Source organism: Parasteatoda tepidariorum, chromosome 2 (assembly GCF_043381705.1).
Source record: "Parasteatoda tepidariorum isolate YZ-2023 chromosome 2, CAS_Ptep_4.0, whole genome shotgun sequence".
Lineage (NCBI taxonomy): Eukaryota > Metazoa > Arthropoda > Arachnida > Araneae > Theridiidae > Parasteatoda > Parasteatoda tepidariorum.
The window spans coordinates 22,728,541-22,756,451 of record NC_092205.1 but is presented as its reverse complement, the minus strand read 5'-3'; the positions used below and the strand labels follow the sequence as shown (position 1 = coordinate 22,756,451).

At 27.3% G+C, this 27,911-nt stretch overlaps 2 protein-coding genes across 2 annotated transcripts in view; one reads left to right on the top strand and one right to left on the bottom strand.

Moving 5' to 3' along the window:
• Nucleotides 1–619: 619 nt before the first annotated feature.
• Nucleotides 620–27,177, top strand: LOC107438106 (unconventional myosin-XV). The gene is made up of 18 exons (XM_043048705.2): nt 620–737; nt 3,657–3,761; nt 3,868–3,973; nt 6,641–6,786; nt 8,079–8,220; nt 12,994–13,066; nt 13,352–13,428; nt 14,265–14,347; nt 15,440–15,570; nt 17,085–17,179; nt 18,503–18,677; nt 19,960–20,189; nt 21,284–21,348; nt 21,895–22,034; nt 23,460–23,509; nt 23,594–23,674; nt 25,003–25,137; nt 26,939–27,177. The coding sequence occupies exons 3-18, from the start codon at nt 3,917–3,919 to the stop codon at nt 27,044–27,046; spliced, it is 1,788 nt and encodes a 595-aa protein (XP_042904639.1). The 5' UTR covers nt 620–737; nt 3,657–3,761; nt 3,868–3,916; the 3' UTR covers nt 27,047–27,177.
• Nucleotides 9,335–27,911, bottom strand: part of LOC107436820 (ALG1, chitobiosyldiphosphodolichol beta-mannosyltransferase) — a 33,633-nt gene continuing 15,056 nt past the window's right edge. Inside the window, exons 13-14 of the transcript XR_011636104.1 lie at nt 20,128–20,426; nt 9,335–9,904 (exon numbers count right to left, since the gene is read on the bottom strand). The gene's annotated coding sequence lies outside the window, so the exon portion shown is untranslated. The remainder of the gene's footprint in view (nt 9,905–20,127; nt 20,427–27,911) is intronic.

Sequence of the window (27,911 nt, the reverse complement as noted above, 5' to 3'; positions counted from 1 at the left end):
ATAGAATTCTGCAGCAAAATTCCTCTTTTTAAAGTAGTTAAAAAGTGATTACTGTTTGAAAATAATTTGTAATCACTACATTTTTTAAAAAAACGTTGAAGTTATCTACATTTAATAATGTAGTTGTAATTCAAACATAAAAATGTAGTTTTAAAATGTAGTTCACAAAATAATACTTGCTAAAAAAATTTTTTTTACAGAAATACGCTGTACTTGCAAAGTATACCTACGCAGTACTTATTCAGAAATTTTTTTTTTCTTGATGAAAATTACAATTCAGTTGATTTTTTACAACTTCCTCAAATAGCGACATATAAACGAAAAATCTTTTTTATCCGAAGACACGCTTCGAAAGCACTTCTAAAAAGATCCATCTCGTAGAACGATACGGCCTAACTGAATAGAAAGGCGCAAGTATCCATTCAATACCATTTGTGTTGAGATAAACAATGAAAAACGCCCTAAAAGCCTTTAAATGAGAAAAGCCCTTTTTTTAAAGGTTTTTTCTTCCCCTCTAGTTTATTATTCTTTTCTTAAACTCCCACTCTGGTAGGTAAAGTTGCATAAGCTTGTCGTTAGATTGTAAACCTACGGATTAGTCAGCTTATTCTGAGTAGTGCAGGTCTAAAGAAAAAAAGAAACAATTCTTGTTTTCATTTGTCAAGAAGTGATAATTCTATGTAATTCCGAATGTAAATTTTCTTTTAGAGTGTTTTCGAATTCTATTCGTCGAGTGAGTAAGTAATATGTTTTTTTTATATCTTAAACAAACTTTTTTGTAAGAGGGCCGCAGAAAAATAATATATTTTTAATTCAATTAATAATAACCTAATCGTACCTTAGAGTTATAAGAAAATGTTTTCCTTCTTTTAATTAAAGTAAAAGAATAAGTGTATGTATAATATTTTTGAATTCGAAAACATTTGAAATTTTGTTCACTTTGCATTTCTAAAAATAAATAAGATTAAATTACAGCAGGTTTTCTTTCTTTGTTTTTATTTATTTATTTTTACTGTAATTAAATTACATACATGTTTAATCTTTAAATAAACCTGTGAGCTACATTTATTTCAAATCTATTTAAGTAAAAGAAAATTCTCTTTAAAAAAAACATTCGATTACATAAATTGTAAATATTAAAAATTCGAAAGATTTAAATGTTTTGAAGCTTTCAATTAAAAGCTCTGCATTTTAGAATTTTTAGGTTATAATTTCAAGATTTTTATTTTTTCAAAGTTGATAAGCCTTACTTTGTAATACGCACACAAGATCGCATATATATGTGTAGCAATAAAATAAGTTAATTGAAATAAGTTTCAGAAAGAGTTATAAAATTTCTTCTGCAAGTAATATAGATTTTCCCTAATAATTTAGTTGGAAGGCACAGTACCGCAAGTTGACTGCTCAACGACTGTATTTGGCCACCGGGCTGCAAGTTGTGTGATAGAAAAAAATTAAATTAGCTTATCATTTGATGTTTAAGGCTATTATTATTATCATTTTGGTGGGAAAGTAGGAGGTACTTTCAAAATTTTACCTACTGCAAGGTGTTTGCCAAAAACTACTGTGCTTATAAATAACCAATTTTTTGTGTTGTTTCTAATGACATTTAAACAAGCCCAGCTTGCCAGCGATTGGCCTTTTGAGAATTAAGTTAGAAAGATGCCTCTAGAGTAAAGTTAGAAAGGTGTGTCTCTCGTTTGACAAGAGAGCACCGCTAGTGTGAAAGTACGTATTAACTTAGAACCCCACTAATAGATAGCAGAAACACTCATTCATGAGGTCACTTACTCAGTTTCAAAAATCCAAAGGAGAAAGAAATTTTATCCAGATATCTGTACTCAGTGATAGTGATCGACCACAATAGTTTGGATTCCACAATAGTTTAGAACCAGAGTTCGATTCTCTAACCACTGGGATATCACAGCCCATAAAATTCTGTGTTTATAACCAGAAATAAACTCGATGAGAAATTATCCAATGAACGAACGCATAACGCACAAGAAAAAATAGTTTCTCAGTGCCTCTCTTCTTGACCCTACTCCAACCTTTACCATTACTCACATTTTTGTGGAAAATACCCTTCATTGCTTCATTTATTTTATTTTACAAAGTTATGAGCAGATAGCCGCACAAATCATAGGAAAAAAAAGCTTCTCACCGACAATTCAAAATGAATTAATGAAGTTGATAAGAAGTATAATGGGTTAAACATACAATCCCTAAACTCGGCTCAGCCCCGGTTATAAAATAAAGTGGGGAAATTGGGAGCAGCGATTGCTTAAGGCGCTTGTCTCTCACCAAGGTGGCCCTGGTTCAAAATCCCGGGATAACTGATTTATTCGATTTCTGGATCGCAGCGACCACAGTTTTGAAATAAATTATCTCCAGTGACAGGCGGATCATGGGTTAGAATTCTCTTGCTGTCGGGTTAACCGTGAGAGGTTTCCGTGACTTTTCTCTTCTTGTAATGCAACTGTGAGTTCGTTTCACCAATAAACCCTCCACAAAGGCTATAGGTAGATACAAGAATGCCCTTGTCTTCTGAGGCGGGTAAAAAATTACAAGGTCACTCTAGTTAAACATTGATGGCATTGCCGTAAACACAAAAACTAGGACGGTTGATCAACTTTGGTAAGAATAAATGTTAACGTTGCTAATTATAATAAAAATTTTAAAAATTATTTCATTATAATATTAAACTTGAAATATCAAACTTAAAATTAATATTTTTTCACTTAAAACATTCTGAGTCTTTTTTTTTCGCTAATGGTTGTAAAGTAATATATCTGCAGATTTAAATAACATTCGAGCAAAATTTTCTAGTAGTAAGAAAATAACAATTAAAACTGATTAAATGATTGTAAATAAAAATGATTGAAATAAAAATAAAATGATTTTTTATTATTATATTTAATAATAGCTGAAAACTTTTGCTTTGCAAGACCAGCAAATTTTTATATAATTTTAAGCTATACTATAAGCTTTAAATGACAAAATCATGTAATTTTAATGACGATGATAGTTGATGAGAAATTTGAACAACTTTGGTTATAATATAAATGTTACTGTGAATGACCAAAATTAGTGGTTGTTGACTTCCACCAGTGAATGATGACAATCACATAGTCGCTTTGGTAAATGTCCGAAATATATACTACTAGGTCTAGTTAAGTGCAATTGCCCGGTATGACCTACATCAAATTTTTTTAAGGTTCAGTGCCACTGCCCGGTATACATCTAACCGGTACTTTTAACACTGATGTTTCTCCTAATCTATCCTCAGCAAATATTAACATATTGAATAAATATAATAATATCAAAGAATAAATTAATATCCAATCGGATATAGCAAATATTTCGGACATTCACCAAAGCGACTATGTGATTGTTGACATTCACTGGTGAAAGTCGGCATTCTCTTGATTTCTGTCATTCACAATAACATAAATAATACAGAAAATACGTTTTTAATTTAAAATTTAAACTACACAAACTTGATTGAATTCGACCAAATTTTTGTAACCATTTATTCGTACAGAACACTGGCTGCCGATTAAAATTTTTTACACCATGTTGACCTTGTACAGATTTTTCTTTTACCGTCTCTGTATATGAAAAGAAAAGAGTTATTGAAATGTTATTTTATTTTCTAGGTTACTACGATGTTCAACGTGGTGAATAAACCGCCTACCATCGAATACAGGGTGGATAGTTGATGAGATGGTTTTTCATTTCTCGCCCCAATGCATAAGAAAAAGGTCCGAATCCTATAAATCTTTTTTCTCATTTCTTTCTCTATATGTCTTCCTGATAAGCCATAGAGAGAAACAGCAATGACCACGTCTTCTTTCTTATCTTTCGCAGGTAGGAAGGATTTCATTTATGAAAGAAGAATACGAGAGTTAAATAAGAAATGAAAAGAACATCAACAGAAGAAAAGGGGGCGTTGGCTTGGGCAGGATGCAGGAAGGTAAAAAAGTTGGCTCCTTTTCTTAAATTACATTAGTTGGTGTTGATCATTTTATGTGACACTAAAGTTAATTAAATGTTTGAAAAGAAATTAAAATGTAATAAAAAAAGAAGAAAAAATCTTTACAAAATTGAATTCATAATTTATAGGGCAATGGGAAGAGAATCTTACAAAGCATTCGAAGTTATTCATGTAACAAAGTTATTCATTAAAATCCTTCGATATTGAAAGTAACCAAACGTTTTCATTTTGTACACTTATTTCAGAAAAATTTGATATTTGAAAAATCCCATTTAAAATTAGCTAAAAACTTTTATGCGTTTTGAGCAAGACTTTTCTAGGGAATAATAAAATACATACTTTAATATTTGAATCTCGGTTTAATAAATTTAATTTAAATACATAAATTAAAAGATCCCTACGTTTGAACTTACACTTTTAGGTTAAGAGGCATGAAAGCTAAAATTCTAGGTTAAAAAACCTTATATGAAAAAAATCTTCAGTAAATGAATAAATTTTTACACTTCAAGTGTAACAGCAGATCAATGTTTACTATTTCAAGCAAAAAGTCATTCATTAAAATACTTCGACATTGAAAGTATCACCATTAAAGTGGTAACTGAATGTTTCTATTTTGCACACTCATTTCCGAGAAATTTGTTTGGAAAACTGAAAAATTACATTTAAACTTTTATGCATTTTGAGTAAGACTTTTCTTAGGGGTAATAAAATTTATACTTTGATGTTTGATTTTAAGTTTATGGAATTTAATTCAAATATATAAATTAAGTGACCCCTGCCTTTTAACCTATACATTTCGGTTAAGAGACCTTATATAAAAAAAGTTTAGAAAAAATCTTCAGTAAATAAATAAATTTTTACACTTAAAATGTAACAGCGGATCTATGTTCACCGGTTCAATCATTAAAAGTACTCATTAAAAGTTACTCATTAAATTCCGTCGACATTGAAAGAGGCATGAAAGCTAAATGTTTATATTATTTAAATTAAGAGACATATAAAAAAAAAAGTTTAATTTTATTTTTTTTGTCAGTAAATAAATAAATTTTCACACTTCAGGTAAACAGCAGATCAATAGTTACCATTTCAAACAAAAAGTTAGTCTTTGAATTATATGTATTTATTTTATAATTATATCATATTATAATAATTATATCATTGTTATATAATATTAATTAATTTATGTATTTATTATTTTTATATTTCATGTATAGAACTTATGAAAATTAAGTAATACTCAGGTCCAATAAGGTAATACTTTTGTGGTTTGAATTCTTTAAATATACACTTTAAAAAAAATTAAGTCTTTTTGAGGGAAAAGTATTGTTAGATCTTTTACATTAATATATAAAAACTTAATTTTAGTGAGGAAAAACTAGCTTAAAAAGTATTTAGTTCATAAAAATTAGATGAAAATTTAGCTGAGATTGTAATTTCGAGGAATACTGTATTTATAGGGCTATCGACTTCAAAATCAAATGTAAAGTTAAAAAAGTATTTATTGTAAATAATTAAAATATTCTATACAAAATATTCTATATAATAAGTATAAGAAGAATAAAATATTCTAGAAGTATAGTAACTAGTACTAGTAGTAGTTTTATACTTCTTACTTTCTTATAATATTATTATTATTTTAATACAATATATAATGTTATAATATTTTTATTATTTTAATATAATATAGTATAATCTTATAATACTATATTATTATAAATAGTTACATATAAAATAATCTTCAGAATATTTACTTTTTTATTTAAATATTGTGCTGTATAAAATTAAAATTTTTGTGGTCACGTTGAGCAATGAAACCACCGAATACTTGCACAGAAAAGATATTAAAATTCTAAAAGAAAACAAAGTGAGAAAGTTTTGGTATAGAAATATCACATCCGTGCTAATAAACTGATATCAACAGCTTGACTAGATAAATGAGCGAAAAGTACAAAGAGCTCAAAACATTTGGAATAAAAAAAATAAAGTAAAAAGCTGTAGTACCGATAAAAAAAAATCCTTTTAGAATACAGCGAAGTCTTCTATGCTAGAACTAAAAATGTCAGGAACAACTAACATAACCATAAATAGTCTAAATGGGTTTAATAGTTCTGAATCTATGTCATTACGCATCTAATAATTCCTATAACGCGGGAAAAACCTTTAATGACAAATTCTCATTTATCTGCGAAACAAATTTAAAGTTTCTAGAAAAGCGAATTTGAGTAAACCATGAAATTTCAAATGCTGAGGAAACGTTTTCAGAATATCAAAATGCAAACAAATTATTACAGAATTGTACCCCACTGCGCAATCCTGCAATAATTTGTTTGCATTTTGATATTCTGAAAATATTTCTTCAGCATTTGAAACCTCATGGTTTACAAGTAACTCACTTTTCTAAACCACTCATTTTTCCATAAGCTTTTAATTAGTTACATAGAGGAACATCAAATTTCACTTTTGATGCAGTTGTATTGTTATGTTCGTGATTGTTGTGCGCAAATTTTTTTTTAAATTTTGAAAAAGAGAATCTAAGCTTGGATAGTTGAAAGGAATGAAATGAATTAGCAGTAGCATTGTATTCGAATTATATTTTAATTTTTGCAACTGACATATAACATTGTTTTTTTTCTCAACTTAATATAGGGAAACTCTACTTTTTTCATATCAAGTGATACCCCGGAATTGGAGAAAGGTATCCGGAATGGGAGCAACAAACCTGCTGGAGCTTCAGCTGAGAGACATTCTTTTCTGCAATATGCAATGCTTCATTTCAGAGACAATCCAATCAGGTAAAACCCCCGGCAATAAATCCCAAACCACATAGATTTTGTTAGTGGGAGCAAAGGTTATAAAAGCGTTTGTCAGATTAAGCTGAATGTAAGGTTTATTCGAATATGACTATGTCACGTCGAACTCTTCCTATAGTAGGCATTATTGTAACATAACAGTACTATACTCTGTTGCTAGTTATTGGGAGTACAAATTAGTTCGGTCCGTTTTTATTTGTGATCAAAAATACATTTATTTTTGAACAAAATGAATGAACAGATTAATCAAAGTATTTTCCATCGCTAGCTACTACTTTTTCCCACCTCTCAGGCAATTTTCGAATTTCATCTCGAAAAAATGTCGCCAAATCGTGCTGCATCCAGTAATCAGAAGGAGCAATGCCCGGTGAATAAGGCGAGTGCGGTAAAATATCCCACTTGAGAGTTTCCAAATAATTTTTTACGACTTTTTTCACATGAGGCCGACCGTTATCATGCAGAAGAATAACTTTGTCATGCCTTTGTTCGTATTCCGGCCGTTTTTCACGTAATGCACGACTCAACTGTAGCCTATACCGATCGCCCGCAATGGAATGGCCAGGTTGTAGCAGCTCATAATATACAACACCTTTCACCATTCTTGAAACTATTCCCTACATGATTTATCAGTTGGAGCATTGTCACCATAAACTTCTACAAGCATTCGATGCTCTTCAACTACACCTTTCTTGCTATTAAAGCTTTAATTTGATGGAATTGTTCAGTCAATAAGCCATCACGAATCTATTATACAAGTTTTTACTTAAAATCATCATTCGGAAGAGATTAAGTTAAATCCTATACTTTCTTTTTCCTTCATAATTATGGTATAAGAGCATTTGTCATAATACGCTACTGGCTCATGCAATAACGTTTTATCAAAATATCTACTTTTGAAAAAAAAATGGAATCAGGAAATAAATATATATCGCTATTTTAAAGCGAAATGAAACTTTATGTGTCAGTCCCGTACTGTTCGTACTTAAAATCAAGTAAAAAATAGTGATAAGCGAATTTGAGTAATCAAAGTACAATTTAATTGCTGAAATTGTTTCTCAAAGTGCCTGAAAAACAGCACGATACGGGTTTTGATCAAGTGTGATTTGTTCAAATTTAAGCATGGTTCTGTTCTTCTTTTAATGCAGATCCAAGAATAATTTTCCAAGTCTAGATTTTCCTTAGCTTCTTTTCACAGTTGCGGCGAAACTTTCGTCAAACCCCACGCGTACAACTGATTCCTTCTTGATGAGTAAACTTCAATATTGTATTTCCAGGGAGAATCATAGCGTTACTTATGGCGGATCCATGAGAGGCACTGTCAAAATTCTAGGCTATCTGACGGGAAGACGAGCAAAGAAGTCACATCTCAATGATTGGACATGGAAAGAGCTCACGGATAAAGTTAAATACTCACCAGTGAGTATTAGCCCTACTCTCAGATCTTAAGGATATATCTCTCCGGTTAAGAATTTGTATGTAGGACGTCGTGTGGACATATAATATGCTATGAAATTTTTTTTTTTTCTTTTTAAGTAAATAGAACAAAAATCAAAGAATTTAGTCTGCCAAATGCCACAAAAAAGCTTCTAAAATGAAGTTGTACGTAAACACCTCCTTTACGTGATTAATGAACTAAACAAATCAAAATTTTCCCCACTTTCCGACAAGCTCTAAATTTCAACTGACGCCCTGCTCATGAGGATAACACATCAAGTTTCAACCATTCTCTGTTCATTTAGGCAGAGTTTATCACAAATTTTGAAATCTACATGGACAATCATTATTAGAGATGAGTATAGCGCGAAAGCAATGAAAAGCCATAGTAATAATGAAGTCTTGGAAAATTGGAGAAATTTTGAAAGGGGAAAAGTTTTTCCTCCGTCTTAGAGCAACTCTCTGATACTTTTGCGAATATATTTTGCATAAATGCCAGATCTGTCCTGTTTGCTAACATAAAAACTGGATTGCTATTATCACAGCTACAGATAAAACCTTTATCTTAGATGTTTAATAAATAATAAAACTAAAATTTTTTATGCAAATTCTTTACTCAGTATGCTTCTTTAAAACAGGCTAATTATGCTTTGAGTGTAAAAGAGAAACTATTTACCTCAAAGTTCTTAACTTGCATTTTAATGTTATATCAATATATGCGAAATAATAATGCGCTTTATTATTAATTGCAATATGACTTATTTTATATCTCTCTCTGTTTATATGCAAGTGACGCCATTGTGAGTAAATTGTATTAGTTTATGCTACGATTCAGAAACCAAACAGGTTAGACACAAGCGAGTGACGCCGTTTACAAGTATTCAATTAAATCTTGATCCGAAAATAGATTCAAGGTGATAATAAACCATGGCTTTATTGCTATAACACAACCATCACATGGTTGGGCTCAATCGCGTATTGTTCTTCTCGCGTTGCAAGTACCAGATTCGAAATGTGGCTTTCGTCAAACTGGTTGTCAAAGGGTTAAAATTAATAATAGAGTAAAAAAAACAAATTCTTAAAAAAAAAATACCGATTCAATCATAAATAAAGTAATTTTTTATTCACAAAAATAAAACTAAGATCACAAAATAGACGAGATCAAAAACAAGTGATATTATAAAATATAAATCTGTAACAAAATATGTATCGAAATATTTAGCTACCAAGAAGCATTTTTCATGTTTAGTAAAATGAACGGACTATCAAACATAGGAAGGCTTAATGCAATCACCATTCATTTCATGTGTATGTAGCAGCGCTTCATAACGGAATGATTGCCCGCATTTATTGCAAATGTAAGATGAATTATTCAAATGGAGAGCTTTGTGGTGAATGAGTACTGTCCTGTACTTGAAACGCTTTGGACAGATATCACACGCAAATGGTCTCTCACTCTTGTGAGTAATCATGTGACGATTTAGAGAACCTTTTTGAGTAAACCTTTTATCACACATATAGCACTTGTGTGGATACAGTTCGGCAGGTTTCACAGGAAATCTAGGTAATTTATAACGTTCTTTGATCTGGTAATCATCATAACTTGTTTGTCTAAATGAACTCATCAAATTTTCTACATCGTTTCCAAAATTGTTCACAGCAAACACTGAAAGGGAAAACAATTGTTTTAGTAAATACAAGTTATACGGAAGGAAAAAAATTTACTTTGAGGCTTACAGACAACTAAATATACAAGTAAATTATAATGGCGAACAGACACCTGTTACTTATGCTGAATCTATCTATCTATATATAGATATACACACACCTGTAATACATACGAACAAGAAGAATTAAAAACAATTCCCACCGCTTCTCACTAGGACTCTCGACCAGCGCCCACGACCAAAGAATATACATAATATCCCCTCTAGATTCTTTGCCATCAGTACCACGTTGCCTACACCTCATTTGTGGGCTGCGGCTCATGGATTGGGTTTAAGCTATGGGAACTCAACATGTTTCGTAAAAAAGGCCTTAAAATATTTAATGAAGTATGCACATCCAAGAGTCGCAAACTAATGTTAAAAAAAAAAAAACGATATTGAAATTGAGCAAATTTCTACCGAGGAAGACTAAATACAAAAAGCATTGAATCTAGTTTGATTGCCTCGTGAAATTTGAAGGTGTTTCTGAAAGTAATCTTTCATCTTCTCTACTTTTCCTTCGTCAGTCTAATAAGTTTTGATGCTTAATTTTTATAATTTTTCGCAGTGAGTAGTGATTAATTAGAATTTAATAAAATTTTAGTGTCTTTCTAGTTTAAATATTTATTTGCGATCCTTAATGAGATTAGCTTTATTTTTGACAAGATCTTTATAAATATCAGTTAGGAACACCTTGTATAATTTTCGCATTAAACTATTTCTGGGTCATGTAAATAATCATTTTTTGAAGAACAATTATCCTTCATATACGGGGGCATATCTAGTTAAAAGGGAAAACTGGTTTAGAGCAAAATATTATTAAATTATAGATATGCAGCCACAAAAAATTTAAATTTATTAACTATTGATATTACAAATATAAAGCATTTCTTATGAAACATTTCTCAAAATATGGTCAACATTACAAGGTTTATTTATAAACTGAAGAAATTTTTTTAAAAATAAGCCTGAGAATACAATCAAAAAAATAATTTTCAGAGTAAAATAAAATGAGCATAGGCTGCATCTTCGACTAAAAAAGTGGACGTTGGATGGCGACTGACTAACAATTTGTAATGCCATTTGATATATTTAGTGGCCCCGTGGCAAGTGACAACCGTTAATTTTGCCTTATATGATACAATTCAAAATGCACTTGAAGCGGTCGTTGTTAAAAGGGAGTTATTGCTATGAAAATAAGTCTTTTGTTGGTTTTGTAATATCAATACCGAATAATTTTCTAGACTGCCTAACGAAGAGAAGCCAACAATTTGGAAGCAATTAAAACAATTTTTCCACATATGGCACAGCTTTTTTAGTTTTTCTCGAAAGTGCAGATTTGTGACATATCTCCTTCTAACATTGATCGCTTCAATTTTCTACGCACATGACAGAGGATTAAATTAAAATCGTATACAAGATTCAGATATTACAGAAAAATTTATGTTATATAGTAAACAAAAAAAGTTTTATATTTTATAAAAGTCATAATTAAATTCTAAAAATAAATATTAGTTTAAAAAATATTATGTAAAGGAACAGAGCAGTTGAACTTGAAAAATAAAGCATTATAATTGAAATTATCTAATAAATACTTATATTATTCTAACCTAGCTAATATACATTTTATAGAGAATATTTTAAAATGTTTAAAATATTTTAATGTAGAATATTTTTAACAATCTAATATACATCTATATAGCCAACCTTAAACTAATATACATGAAATATTTTAAACAGTTGTTTACATTGCTATTTTAATTTGCACGTAATACACAGTCCAGTCACATTAATGTGACCACCACCTACTTTCGACGTCAACGTGAAATAACNATAATTTTCCAGACTGCCAAACGAAGAGAATCCAATAATTCGAAGCAATTAAAACAATTTTTCCACATAAGACACAGTTTCTTTTAGTTTTTCTCGAAAGTGCAGATTTGTAACATATCTCCTTTTAACATTGATCGCTTCGATTTTCTAAGCACATGACAGAGAATTAAATTAAAATCTTACACAAGATTCAGATATTACAGAAAAATATATGTTATATAGTAAACAAAAAAAGTTTTATATTTTATAAAAGTCATAATTAAATTCTAATAATAAATATTAGTTTCAAAAATAATATGTAAAGGAACAGAGCAGTTAAACTTGAAAAATAAAGCATTATAATTGAAATTATCTAATAAACACTTATATTATTCTAACCTAGCTAATATACATTTTATATAGAATATTTTAAACTGTTTAAAATAAATTTTTATGTAGAATATTTTTAACTATCAAATATACGTCTACATAGCCAACTTTAAACTAATATACATGAAATATTTTAAACCGTTGTTTACATTGCTATTTTAATTTGCACGTAATATATATAGAATGTTCTCTAATGACTGTCCTGAATGTTTAACTTTTTAACCATTTAGAAGACACACGCAAATTCAGTTATTTTACATGATAATTTTTTTAAAATTTATTTATTAAAAAAACAGTGGGATTTACTCTTTTTACATAAGCGACTTGATCGCTCGCGTCGGCATAATGGATAACCCAAAAATATACTACGGGGCAAAAACAATCAAATAACAGTTCAATTTATTGCGAGACTTAAATATGTTTACTTTCTGTTATACTGATTGTAAATAGAATAGGCGCCTTCATGTTACGCGATTTTCCCACTCTTCACACTTTTCCTTCTTCATTTCATTCGGCAAATCTCGCGTTTGAATATACTTGCGTGGAGAAACCATGGAAACGGAAGGAGGGCGAGTAGAGTGGGAACATCACGTACCCTTGAGGTACCTATTCAGTTTACAAATGGATCCTTTCAGCTTAAATCTAAAAAATATCCTAGTTTTAGATTATTTTAATGTTTCCTTTTCTCTAATTAATCGTAATAATAATTTACGAGAGTTTGAAACTTTAGTTTTTTTCTCTAAATAATTAATATTATGTATATTTTTTCATATACATATTAGGAGTCGTCATTAGAGAACACCTAGTACAATAAACTTTATTTTATATGCCATTTATTTCTCTTTAGTTTCCAATTGTAACATCACTATTAAAGCTGGAAAATGACTACTTAAATAGATTAGCAGTTGATACATTTACAGGTAATCAATAAAAACTTTAACATATAGTCTATCTAAAGAACTCCTCTCGCTAATCGTTTGGCACACTGTCAGTCACTATGCTTACAAGATTGAACTATTATAGTATTAAATATACAGTCAGGGGACTGCGAGAGAAGTATCAAAAACCTAAATAAGCTTTCTTTTTTCGATAGCAACAGACAACTCCAGACTTTATGGAGAGAGGAGTAATTTAGATACATATATAATACATTATAACTAAAAATATAAACTAACAATAACAACAACGTTATCTCAATATTTTAGCTATTATGAGATATATGGGAGATTTACCATTAGGCTTACTTCAGAAAGAAGTAGAATGTGTATATACTATACTAGTGGTGAGATATTTTTATTCTTTATAAAATATCTATTTGCTAATTCATCATAAAACTAAAAAGGTTTATTAACATATTATATTTTTAAAATTCAAAGGTGCTTGATTTCCTTAAAAAAATAAAATAAATTTTTAAAAAAATCCGATTTATTCAGACACTGTAAGAACTTCAGTTTATAATCAGCAAAATTTTATAAATGTAACTGAAATGAAGTACAATTAAAAGTAAATCATAACAATACATTTTTAACACTATTTTGGAATGAAATAATAATACATGTAAACACTCGATTGTCGATTCAAATTAAGTGAAACTGAAATGCATCTATATGAGACTAGTGCAAAACAGAATATTTCCATATAGTTTGTACTTTACTTTTATTGCAGGTTAACAAATATTTCTATTTAGAATAACTCAACTACCTTATTTATATACAAAAAAAAAAAAAAAACGCTTTTTNAAAAAAAAAAAAAAAACGCTTCTTTAAAAAAAGATAATTTTTTAAAATTTAAAAGCTTTCAAAGTTACAAAAATCCCTAAATAATTTAAAATATATAAAATTTTTAAATAAAAAGAAAACACAGGGAAAAAAACAAACATATGATATAAATATATGATTTTTTTAAAATCAACTACTAGTAACATTTAAACCTGTCTTTTTTTTTTAACTCAATTGTAAGTTCAATAAATAAATAAATAATCAATTAAAAAAAATACAAGAGTATTTTAATAAACTTACTATTGAATTGATTATTCTATTATTTTTTAATTTCATCAGTATTATTAACGTATTGCAAAATTGTTGGAAAAAAATGTATTTAGTATAATTTTTCTTTCAGATTTGTCATCATCATTCTCCAATCAGAGATGAAGTTTATTGTCAATTAATGAAACAAACTACAAATAATAAAAGTTTAAATCCGTAAGTACCTATTCAATGAGATTGTTTGAAAAATTAAACTAAAAATATAACAAAAAAAAAGCAAGTTATTTAAAATTTTATTAATTTGCTCTTTTAAAATTGGAACTAATAAATAATAAGTTTAACTTTAAAATTAAATTTTTTGATGAACTAACTCAATGATAAATCACTACTTCTCTAACAAAATAAAAATCACTAAGTTAACTCATTAATATGAAAATTTTAATGTCTAGGATAATTTTTTGCAATTAAAAAACAAATTTTAGTTTTAATAGCAGCTAAAAGGAATAAAAAATGACTTTTTTTTTGTTCTTTTTTTTTGTGTGTGTGTTAATAATAGAACTTACCTACAAAATTTCGATTTTGTATTGGGCATAAATAATGTAATTTCAAAAAATTTTTTTTCATTGTATGTTTCAGGTTGACGACAAAAAATACTGACAAATGTAATATAAAACAAAGTTGTCAATATACCACAAACGAATAAATATGAAATATTTATTGGTTTACAAACCAATAGATATGATGATTACACAAACTAGTAGATATGATGATTTTTCAATAAATATGAAAACGTTAATATCTGCAATTTATTTGCAAATTTTAAAATAAATTACCCTGGACCTTAAGGCACACTAAAAATTTCCAGCAGGCTTACCCTATTTTGTCAAATTTGTGGCTCAAGGGTTTTTAAAAGATGCAAAAGTAATACAAGCTTTAGCGTAAACATCAGTCTCCAAGACCGACCTAAACAGAAAAACCCATTATATTCAAGTTTGGTGAATAAGGTGGCCATCTTATGGGTCCTTATAAAATCTGGAAAATGTCCCCTTGCAGAAGTTTGTGGTCTTTCAATTCTACTGGAATGCAGCTTCTGCGGTCTTGTTACAAGGTTCATTTTTGAATTCTAAAGAAAGCCTACATGACAAAGCACAGAACATCTTCCAAAATTGCATTGTAAAAGAAATATATGGTTTTAAACTTTGTTAACCACGAGTAATGTAACTCTTGTAGTTGTAATTCTAAAATAATGCATAAATATTTTTGTTTCAAATGTATCTAAAAGAGTTTTTTTTTTCTTCTACTATATAGAGAGAGTCAAATTCGTGGTTGGAGACTTCTGGCATTTATTGCAGCATTCTTCAAGTGTACAGACAGCTTAATGCCTTATTTAATGAAATATTTTGATACAGCAGCTAACGACACAAGAAGAGCAGAGCAAGGTAAGATTAAGAAAAACAAGCTAGTATAATTCTTTCAAGTTTAAATTAAATGAAGTTGGAAGAAATGGGAGAAACAGCAATAAATAGTACAATGGTAGTTTACTATATATGTTAGATGCATAAAATTTAAGTTTTACATACTTAGTTGACTCATTTTTTAGTTAAGGCACACTGTTAAATTAGAGCTTAGTTTACTTCATTTTAACCTTTTAACTGTTATGACGTACGCCTCCATTTTGATAAGGTTTTCTTTTTTTAGATTTTATATCTTTAATCATTGGGCCATTTCCCCCCCAATATTTTTATCTCTTACATCACTACTTTGTTCATCATTATCATATTTGGAATGACAGCCTAGGGTGGTCTAAGGCTTTTTTTTTTTTTTTTTTAAATTCTGCCATGAAAACTTATTTTTTGAGTTGGACTGCTAGTCTTTTACTCCAAACACTCTAAAATCTGATTCCACAGAATTGAGCCATTGTTTTTTTCTGCCTTTCTTTCATTTAATGAAGGGCACTGACACAAAAATTTTTTTTCACAGGCACTTCTTGGTCCATTCTAGCAATACAAGCACCTCAGTTCATTTTTTTAATTTCAATACTTTTGATGATATTAGCTCTTCAAAAGTTGTATAAATTTCCAAGTTTAAATGCCTTTGCCAAATACATACATTTATCTATATACTGGGTGATTATAAAATAACTTAGCTTACATAAAACCCTTTGGAAGTGAATAGAATAAAATTTTGTACACAAGCATTATGATTTATGCACTCAATGATTTTAAAAATAATTGCATAGCACTCATAGATACAGTAACAAAACTACAAAATTTTAAAATGGCAAAACAAACTTTTGATTAAATGGTAATCCTTGCATTAAAAAACATAAAATAGAGATGCATGTTTATTAATTTAAGAAAATAAAATAAATTGTAACACTAGGCTTTGGCCAAGGGTCACCATTTTTCGTGACCATTAATGAAAAGAGAGTATGATAAAAAAATTTAAAAACGGGAAAAACTATATATATATATATATATAACATAAAAAGCTTCTTAATCTTTTTATGTTATCCTAATTAATTATTCTAATCAAAATACTTTCTCACACTTTTAAAAGCCACATCCTGTTCTTAAATCTATTTTTGGCTCAAGTATGCATTTAATTAAAAGCAGGACATTTTTCCCTTTGCTCTCTGTGGGAAACGGTCGATCTATTTCATAAACCAATAGCAACTACTAAGATTTCCCTCCTTCCCTAAATTGAAACATTTTACGGATTTTACTTTGCAAGATTTTCCCTAACATATAACCATGGAGCCAACATTTCGTACACTTTTGTCATGACTGCACTGACTAATAATTAATAAATAAATTTTGTACCCTCCTTCCCGGTCTAAGACCTGTTTTAACCCTTCCACTCGGCAACAACTTTATATATATACATGTATGTATGCATGTTATGATAGCTGTTAATGATAAATATTTTTAAAATTTTTTTTCCTCTTGAATAGCAACTGCTGAACTATGCTTACATAACTTGAGGCAGACCATTAAATGTGGGGGAAGACGCAATGTTCCAACCGATGCAGAAGTGGATGGAATCACTGTAAGTTCATTGAAATATATTATTTCATGTCCAAAATTTGAATATTTTATAATTTAAAATCAAACATAAATAGTATTTTGTTAAAAGGGCTTTTTAAAACAAAGATCCAAAAGCTTTACATACAAGATATTTTTACCCCACAAATTTTTTCTTTTAAAAAGATTTTTTTCATTCAAAATTTTTTAGAATTTTGTTAGTTTTTTGCAATGGTAGAAATAAAGTTTTATTAGTATTTTTAACACGCTACTTCACCCAATTAATATATATATTTTTTACACCAATCCAAGATTTTTCAAACATGCAATATTAGAGAAAGTTATATGTTACGTATATTCAAATTTAATATATACAGTACAGAACCCGTTATCCGGAAATCAGAAAACCGGAACGAAATTCAATAAATTTTCCCGCCAATTTTTAAAAAAAAAAATAAATTCCTCATAAGATTTAAGGATTTTTCTTTCTTTTTTGAAGGATGTTTACCTTACCATCATTTTGGAAATAATCATTAGTGTATTACTTCATCATTTTTTCTTCTTTTTAAGATCATTTCCAACTATTTTTTTTTCTTTTTTTGTTGGGTTTAACAATTAAAAAACGGCTTTTTGTATCGATTCAGAAAACCAGAAAAATCCGTTATCTGGAATAGCGATGGTCCCGATCATTCCGGATAATCGGTTCCCTACTGTATATGCATATAAAATTTAAATTTATTAAACTGAATTTTTCAATCAGAATAATGATAAATGTAAGATAGATGAGAAAATAAAATTATATCAAGTATCATGTGATTTTAAAACTTAATATTTTCAGTTTTTTCCCCATCATATTAGATCCAAATTTTTAATAAATATAATTTGCGACATTTAATATTTTGAGATGAATATTGTATAGATTCACACAGACAGATTTTACCCTTTTTATCACCAGATGTTAAAACATTCAATAATTTCAGCACTGAATTATACTTTATAAAAAGTTGCCTCTTACACCTGACAAAGGCTACTAACTAAAAATCATTGGTATACAATTTATTACGTTTTTGCTTTAAATCTTTGATATTTAGTAAGTGAAGTAAACAAAAACATAATTATTGTTAATTGAAAAAAAAATATTCATCTTTAAAAAAGTACAAATCTATTTTGTCTACATGATACGCAACAACAAATTATTGATTCTAAAATATTGGTGATCAAAAAGATTTGGAAGTAAAAAATAGACAGTATTTTAGTTCCAATTTCTTTTTAAAAATATACATCAATTTGAGTTTGATTAAATACAAGAATCTGATATTGTACAAAAAATAATTTCTTTCTGTTCTAGGAAGGAAAACTAAGTAAGCTACAAGCCTATTATTTACCAGGTGGGCTGCAGTTATCGTTATTGACAACATCATCAACTGTTGTAGACGACATAATAAAATCAATTTGTTCAGAAATGGGAATAGCAAATGAAACAGAATTCAGAGAATTTTCACTCTATTGCATAGTTGAAGGAGGTAAATGACTTCTTTTATGAAGAATTATGTTACATAATTTTATGTCATACAAACACTTAACTATAATACACAGCGAATTCGTTATTTAAAATTAAAAATTTGTTAGTTTTAAATTATAGATGATAGTTAATAAATTAAGTATTACTTCATAAAAACATTAAACTAATTGTCACATAAAATTGGTCAATTAAAATCAGAAATTTTAAATCAGAAATAATTGTTAGTAAATGAAGTATTACTTCATACATTAAGCTATTAATCACAGTAAATAAGTTTTTAAAAATTACACAAAATTTTTATTTTCAAATCATAAATGATTTTAACATTTAACTATTAATCACAAAAATTTAATTATTAATCACAGAAAATATGTTACTTAAAATAAAATTCCACAATTGTGTCCACTTTTTAAATCATAAATTATTGTAATAAATTAAGTATTATTTCATACAAACATTAAACTATTAATCTCAGCAAATTTATTATTTGAAGTTATAAATTATGCAAATTTGTTATTTTCAAATAATAAGCATTACCTAATGGAAACATTTAACTATTTATTACATATTCATTATTTTTAAAACATAAATGATTCTCAATAAATGAAGTTTTATTTCATACAAAACATTAAACTATTTATCACAGAGAATTGATAATATGTTAAAAATTACAAATGTTTTAATTCATAACTTGCTAATAAATAAACAATTTTAATCAATAATGTTGAGCCTAAATTACCTGAGGTATTTAGGACTCAATCTACTTTGTATAAACAAAATTTTCAGATTACAGAGCTTCATTATTCTAATCATATACTTTCACGTTGAAAATTGAGATAATTACTTATAATGAAACACTTCCTTAAACAGAAGTGACAATTTTTTGACAGGCGTAGCCAGTAAAAGTAACCATTAAAATAATTCCAAAAATCATGTACAAATATCCTTTTTATGTTTTCAAAAACTAATTTTACATATGTGCATCAGAGATTTTAACAAAGGGTTTCAATAATGCAATATCAATAGTGAATAAACATGGAATTTTGTAGAGCAAATCATGACAGCACTTAATTATATAAAGAAGAGAAAGCGAAAAACCCAAAATATGCAAAAACGCCAACTTCGGCAATGATTTAAATTAAATAAGATATTTTAATGATAATGAAGGTTCCACTGCAATTTCAATAAAGAAAAAAAAATCTTTACTTTTACCTTCTATGGCAATGAATAATTTTTACCATTAAATAGTAACAATTTTTAATGTTTTATTTCACACTTCGCAGATCAATATACAATGCCACTTGAGAATGACGAGTACATTTTAGACCTAGTAGCTGAACTTCAAAGAAACGAAAACACCTTTTATTTAGTGTTTTGTCGATCAGTGTGGAATTTTGAGCTACGTTTAGACTCTGAACTTTATATAGAGATTATATTTCATCAAATTGTACCTGACTACTTGGAAGGATTTCTACTGGTCATGACATGCCATTCTCTATCAGAAAAAACAATGGTAAGAAAGTGAGCTCTTTTATCATTTTTCAACTCCTTCAGTCCCAGTGAGTCCTTGGTAGAAAAAAAGGAGTATTCCAAAGGAAGTAACTGAAACTATGTCACTTGACTTCTTCCCTTCATTGAAAAAAAAATGCAGTAAATCTCATCATTTTTCTTTTGCTGAATGAACCAAGTCTAGTTTTTTGTTTCTGACATTTTCCCGAGATATCTTAAAAACATGATTTCAAAAGTGGAACTGAAAGAATTAATAAAAGAGTTAGGAATATACTGAAATATAAAATACATAATATAACAATGTTTTCAAAACCAATAAGTTGAATACATTACATAGATTATTTAAGATATTATTTAAGATAAGAAATGCTATCTAAATTTTTTTCTTTATTGAAATGTTAGTTTATGTTTTTATATTTTGTATTTAAAGAATAAAATGATATACTTCTTAAATCCTTTACTTCATCCTCAATGTTTACATTTTCTACTCTTTACAAAAAGAATATTTGTGTAAAAGCAAAACACCTGAAATTTGTTAAGGTTAGATTCCACAACAAAATTATGATAGTCATCCAGTGAAAATAAAATTAAATTTCATAAAAAACGTTTAAAAGTCACAAATAGTAAAATCCCTTATGAAAACCTATAAGCGTTTCAGGATGAATGGTAATGATAGTAAAGCAGAAATAGTGTTATTCAATATAAATTTAACCTGCTGATAAAGGTATACCAATAAGACACAGAAATGCTTATAGGTTTTAATAAAAGATTTTACTAATTGCAATTTTGAAACATTATTTTGAATGGATTTTTCATTAAATAAACGTTATTTTAAAATTTAAATTACCACTAAATAAAAGTGCAATCTTTGAAGAAATATTTACATGTTCTGGGATCACAATGGTATACCTTCATCAGTAGGATAAATGGTAAATCAGAAATGGCATTGTTCAATTTAAATTTAACCTGCTGATGAAAGTATGCCAATGTGACACTGCAATACTAATAGGTTTTAATAAAAGATTTCACTAAATAAAAATGTAATTTTGGTATGAATATTTACAAATAAAGCTGATAAAAAAACTAATTTTTATGCAGGAGATATTGCTCAAAATTGCCTTACTGTTGCACAGATCGAAAGGAAATGAGAATGAACCAAGCATGTAAGTTATAATAGTTCAAATATATTATAAAATTTCTGAAAATTATGTAAAAACTTCATAAATTATATTTAAATAATTTATGAAGCATATTACATTACTTAACAGCAAAATATTAGTTAACAGTTAGTTAGTATTATATTTTTTAACAACAAAAAATATTCTATGAAAAGGAACAAAATATTAAAAATAGACTTATGTGCATGAGACAAATAAATTTTACTTTAAAATACAATGATTTGTCAAAGTTTAATGAAACTGAATAAAGACAATAGAAGTATTTATACAAAAAATCATTTCATATAAAAATTCTTCAATATAAAATCAGTTCTAAAAAACTAGAAAAGTTTAAAAAATTAGCAATTTATAGCAATTTGTTGGTTTTACACGTTTGCAGATTGATTTATCATTTACTAATATTTTATATGTTGCAACATAAGCAATATTTAACATATTTTTTTTAACTAAATTTTAACATTTAACGTACTGAGAGACAGTAAAAATAGAAAAACTATCTATTATAATTGATTATACATATCTTGCTTATAGGACAGAAATAGAACATCTACTGCCAAAGCCTGCTTTAAATATATGCATGCAAAAAGAATATTTGTGGAAAAGCACAATTCCCAATTTATGGGAGAGTATGATTCCATTGAATAAAACTGAAGCAAAGGCTCAATGCTTGGGTAATGATTTTCTACTTCATACATTTTATAATATTACTCGTTTTCAATTCTACATATACATACAGACATGTTTTCAACGTAAAATATTAAGTATGAACTGATTACATATAATTGATTCAGGTGAGAGTGCTTAAACTGAATGCAAAATCATGCTGAAGATGGATACTTTCAGAACAAAACAACTTGTAGTCGTAATAATTTTATTACCAGACAGAGAGCGTAAAACCAAATGCAGTTATGTATTGTTAAAATAGTGGTTGTTTATTTTAAGCATTGTCTAAGACAAATGATGTAAAAGTCTTTGTCAATGGGTAAACATTTATAGTGGATCTGGTAGGACAAACACCATATCATATGAAACCATTGGCAGCTTTTAAAAATAATTAATGATAGAATTTTTATAAAGATCTATACACCTTTAGCTGTGACATTGGTGTACCATCTTTAGTAAGGGATAAGACATCGATTTTTTCCAAACAACAACCTCAAACAACCAAAGATTGCGTTGACAACTGGAGAATTTAAGCAATTTCATGTGAATATGGACGTTCTTATGTAAGACAAACTAATAGAGCACTCCAATATCGTCTCAAACATCAGAATTGAACTCATCTATCAATAAATTTTGCTAACTGTAGGCTTGAATTTTTTTCTTCTCACATCACACTATTCATCAATGTATTTCCATGCTTTAACCTGAATCTTTGGGAGAATGTACAAATCATAAAAAACTTCATTGTTTATAAACTTGCTGTTATACTATATTTTTCAAACAATCGGACGTTTTTTTTTTATAACCTGTACTGCCAATTTAATGTTGTAACCATATATTTATATTTTATGAGTGTGATGTAACAAAATTACATCTTCTCTGTTTTGCCATTTATTTCACTAATGAAAGAGTACCAATAGGGCAATAAAACACATATAGGATTTTACTATTTTTAAACTTTTTTAATTAAACTTAATTTTATCACAAAGGATTGCTCTTATTTTATGACTTAGGGTATTCTCAATTTGTTGGCTAATAGATACCTAATATATGATGCAAACCAACTACCTTCCTTTGGTGGCGCTGAAATTGCTACAGTAATTCTGACATTATCAGATATGTCCACTTTCATTACAATAAAATTAATATATAGCTAAAGGTTTGGTCAAATTATTTAACAAAATAAAGCATTTTGCACTATTTTGATATACTTGTATTAATTGTTGAAAAACTTCCTAGGATCAAAATGACTGGAAAATTATTGAATTTATACTGTGAAAAGATTACCTAGTTATTTGAAACAACAAATACAACAGAATAATATATTTAGCATATATTAAGCTATTTTGGGTTGAAAGCCTGTACGGCGCATCTTACATTTAAATTACTTTTAAGAGGTGAAATAATTAATTGAGAACTGTAATTTTTTCCAGAAATACTACAAAGATGGTCCCTATTTGGTTCTTGCTTTTTTGGAATAAAGGTTAGAAATTTTTCTTTGATATTGAAAAATTAAACTTTTTTGGGACAAAGTATATAATTTTTTAAAAAAAATATCATTTTACAGATGTTGGAGGAAGATATAGAAGAGGAATATATTCTTGCAATAAATAAAATGGGAGTAAATGTTTTGCACATGGAGACACATGTAAGTACATAAATAAATTAAACTATTAAGAGCTTTACTTCAATGAAAATATTTTAAATAATATTAGTTAATATTATTAAACAAACAACAAAGCAAATCAGGACATCATTTATTAAATATAGATGCCCTTATTTTTGAAAATGGAATAAGTTCATTTTTAATTCTTTTTCACAAATTGAGCTTTTTGAGGGTTGGTATTTGAATGAATTTCAAAATATTTGCAATGGTTAATCAGTTTTGGTCACATTTTTAATTTGATAAAAAACATCAAAATGCCACAATGATTATCAGAATCTTAAATAAATAAATGAACTACTTCGTAGCTCCAAATGGACTTATTCCAGTTTAAAAAATAATGGCTCAAATTTAAATGATTTTTAAAATGCCCTTTTAAAGTAGCTGTCTGTCATTTTAAAATAGCTGTCTAGGAAGTTCAATATAATATTAATTTAAATTAAAAACATCTTAAACTTGTAATAAATATAAATGGAGTTTTTCAAATTTGATTTATAATAATTATGAATTTATGATAAGATTTATAAGTAAAATATAGAAGGAAATGATTCACCAGATGTTCAGTTTTTTTTCAATTTAAATTTTTTCTTTTTGGTAGGTCATAGGAATTTTATTGGACAAATTATTCTTAGAATCATTTTACTTTACGACTTAATTTATATTGTTAAATTCTTAAACAGTTAAGTACCTGGTTTTGGACTGTTTATGCAAATATTGTTACAGTAAGCAGGTATTTATAAAAAGGAAACGCAAGATTTTAATATTGCAAATAATATTTTGGCATGTTAATGCAGGGGTGATTGTGAGTGCCATTCAAAAAACCTGAATATTTCTTGAGTGAAATCATTAATGACGCATTAAAAAATATTAATGTCTTTTTAAATTTAAATCATAAATAATTGATATTTCCAGAACATTAAATTAAAAATAAACAGCATAATTTAAATGAATAATTATATATAAGTTTACTTTTATCTTCAATCACATTTCTTATTCAACCAGAAAAAATATTTACAAATGAAAGATGCAAAGTATAAATTCTAGTTAAAATAATTTTTAAATAGTATAAATTTTTTAAATAAAATATAAAAGAATTTTTAAACATAAATGTGATATAGATTTTGTTCATTTGTTTTAACGCAAAAGTATTTTTTATTTTTATTTAAGAATATGACTGGATTTATACTTTTAAGACTATCTTTTAGACAAAAAGTCTGAAATATGCATTAAGGGAAGTAATTATAGAACACTGTGTATAAATGATAAATAAAAAGTTGTATATAATCAAAAATAATTTCAATATTTCTATAAAGGAAACACAATGGAGGTTTAATTTTGCTGCAGTCTATGCACCTTATAACGTAGTAGATTTGAATGGCACAACCTATGCAGATGTTATGTTTGGAGACAGGAATATAAAGAAAACTGTCCGTCTACAAGTTGATCATGTAAGAATTCATTTCATCACTTTTTTCATCCTCCTATTGTTTGTTTTCCATTGAGCTTTTTAATAACTGAAGCAAAGTCATAATGAATTATTAATATATATATATTATCCATTTTTACTTAAGTTAGGAATAAATAAAAAAATATACATAAGATCTTTGACAAATTTAATAAATTAATATAGTAGACACTTGAGTAACCAGGATGGTCTGGTCAGGAAATGCCTCACTTTAGATAAGGATAAGTGATAATTNAAAAAAAAAAAAAAAAAAAAAAAAAAAAAAAAACTGAACTTAAAATTATTATACAAACAATAGAGTATAATAATTAATAATGATCATGCATTAATAATGATTAATGCAAGAGAAAGAGGATAAACAAAAATTTAACTTTAATACCGAGATTTAAAATTACTACTTTTAAAAGGAAAATAAAGTATTTTGTTTACTTCATAGTTTGGTGAAGAATGATATGATTGAATATTTTAATTTTTTCCTTACTTTTTTAAGAAATTTACTAAATCGATTTCTCAACATCATTCATAGGTGTCATATCACAATCAATACTTCTTTGTTCCTTTTACATTTTTTGGTCATCTTGATCCTTGGTTGCTACTCAGATAATGTGATTCCAGTTAACAAAGATTAAAAGGTCTACTGTATTTTTCATGCAATTCAATAGTTTCAACAATAATTATAGGCTCCAGCACTTTTGCTAACATATCCCAAGTTTCATGAATTAGTAGAATCTTTACAAACAAATATATATAGAATTATGAAATAATCTATATTTTGCAGATATTATTTTAAATGGTGATCAGTTCATTTTTATATTAGTAAAATAACTGAAAAAAAATGACAAATGTTAGTAATGTATAATAATGTTAGAACAGGCAGTGATAGACAAGAGCATGATTTAAATCAAATGATATCTTTAAATCATTATATCTGAATTTTTTTTGCTTAAAATAATTTATTAATATATTTTCAAGGCTGGAACTTTTTTTTAAATTTCTGATTTTAGTGACAATGGAGTATTTATCATAAAAAATGATGAATTTGGTTTATTTGCAAATTATTTGATTTTAAAAATAGAATAACAAATAAACTAAATATGAAGTGGCATGAAATTTTGAACATTTTATTTTCCATTATTTGTATATTGAATAATTTGCTTTTGATAAATATTTTTCAATTATACCACATTTAGCTTTAAATTTTATTTAAATACAATTTTAAGAGGGTGTAAAGCTGGAATAAAAATTATGATTTAGTTTAGTGGTTAGTTAGTCATAATTAAAAAATAACTTTAACCATTTCAGTTGGAAACATTAAATATTGATAATGCATTTTACCAGAGCGTTGACTAGAAAGAAAAAAAACTTTTTTTTAAAAAACTTTTATTTTATTAATTTAATATTGCATTTATATATATATATGCAGATCTCTAAAACCTTTAACTTTTGATAATAAAAAAAAATAATAGGCACACTATTTTTACACCTCCAGAATTGTTTGAAAATGTATAAAATATCAGAAAATAATCGTGAACATCGAAAATTTTGATGCCCTTACTATGTTAAATTCGATTAATTAATCCTGAGGTTACGGTCTGGACAACTTAGTGAATAGATCCAATTCGATTAATGATTCCTGAGATTCGCCCATATATATCATGAATAATTTCTTATATATGTATTCTTATATAATATATATATGCAATTTCTTATATATTTCTTTAATGAATGAATATAAAAAGTAAATAACCCAAGAAACTAATAAAGAATTATATTTTTTAAAATAGGCACATGAGGTGACAAGGTTGATTCAGCAGTATCAACTAATTCAAGAAATGAAAGAAGAAAAAGAAAATGAAGAGATAAACTTCCCTGCAGTTATGATTAAAGTTTAAATGAAAAACTTTTAAAATTACATGAAAAGTTACTGCATGTTACTAGTCATTTTTTAATTCTTGCTTTTGAGAAGAAAAAAATTACACAATATTTATATTCATTATTCAATAAAAACTTTTAAATATCACAATCACTATTTTAATTTTTTTTAAATTGTTTACACACTTAAAAACATGTAAGAGTTGAATTAATTGAAAAAAGTCTTATGAAGTTATTAAATATTAAAGTAAGATTAAAATAATTATTTCTGCACCAACGAAATATCAAAGAACTTTGATGAAAAATATAGATATATACACTTGCATTGTTGTTTGTTTTGAAATGATACTTGTACTAGAAAGAAAGTGGAATCATATTAGTTGCTACAATTGGATTTCTTAAGTTCAATGCTGCAAACACAAAGCCAAAAAACTTTTGACCAATACGACAATTACAAAATCTTTTAAACAAACATATCAATCTATAATAAATAACCAATTAATAAATAACCAAAGTATAATAAATAACCAATAACTAAAAAGCATTTTGAACTAATAAAACATAACAAGTTTCATCATTTTTCTTCAACCAGAATTTCATTTGATTTAAATAATAAAATATAAAAATTCATTTTGAATTATTTTTCTGCAAAAAAAAAACTGTTAAGGTACAAATTTATTAAAAATTATGTAAAAATGTAACTATCATTATTTATTGTAAAATAGGCTAAAAAAAATTACAAAATTAATTTCACTGTTATAGATATATATATTTCAACTTAATCCATATTTAAAACTGCATTAAATTTTCAATTTATTCCCTGCTCACATTCTAAAAAAATCCTAAAAATAAGATTTTTAGATATGTCATTTCAAAAGTGTAATT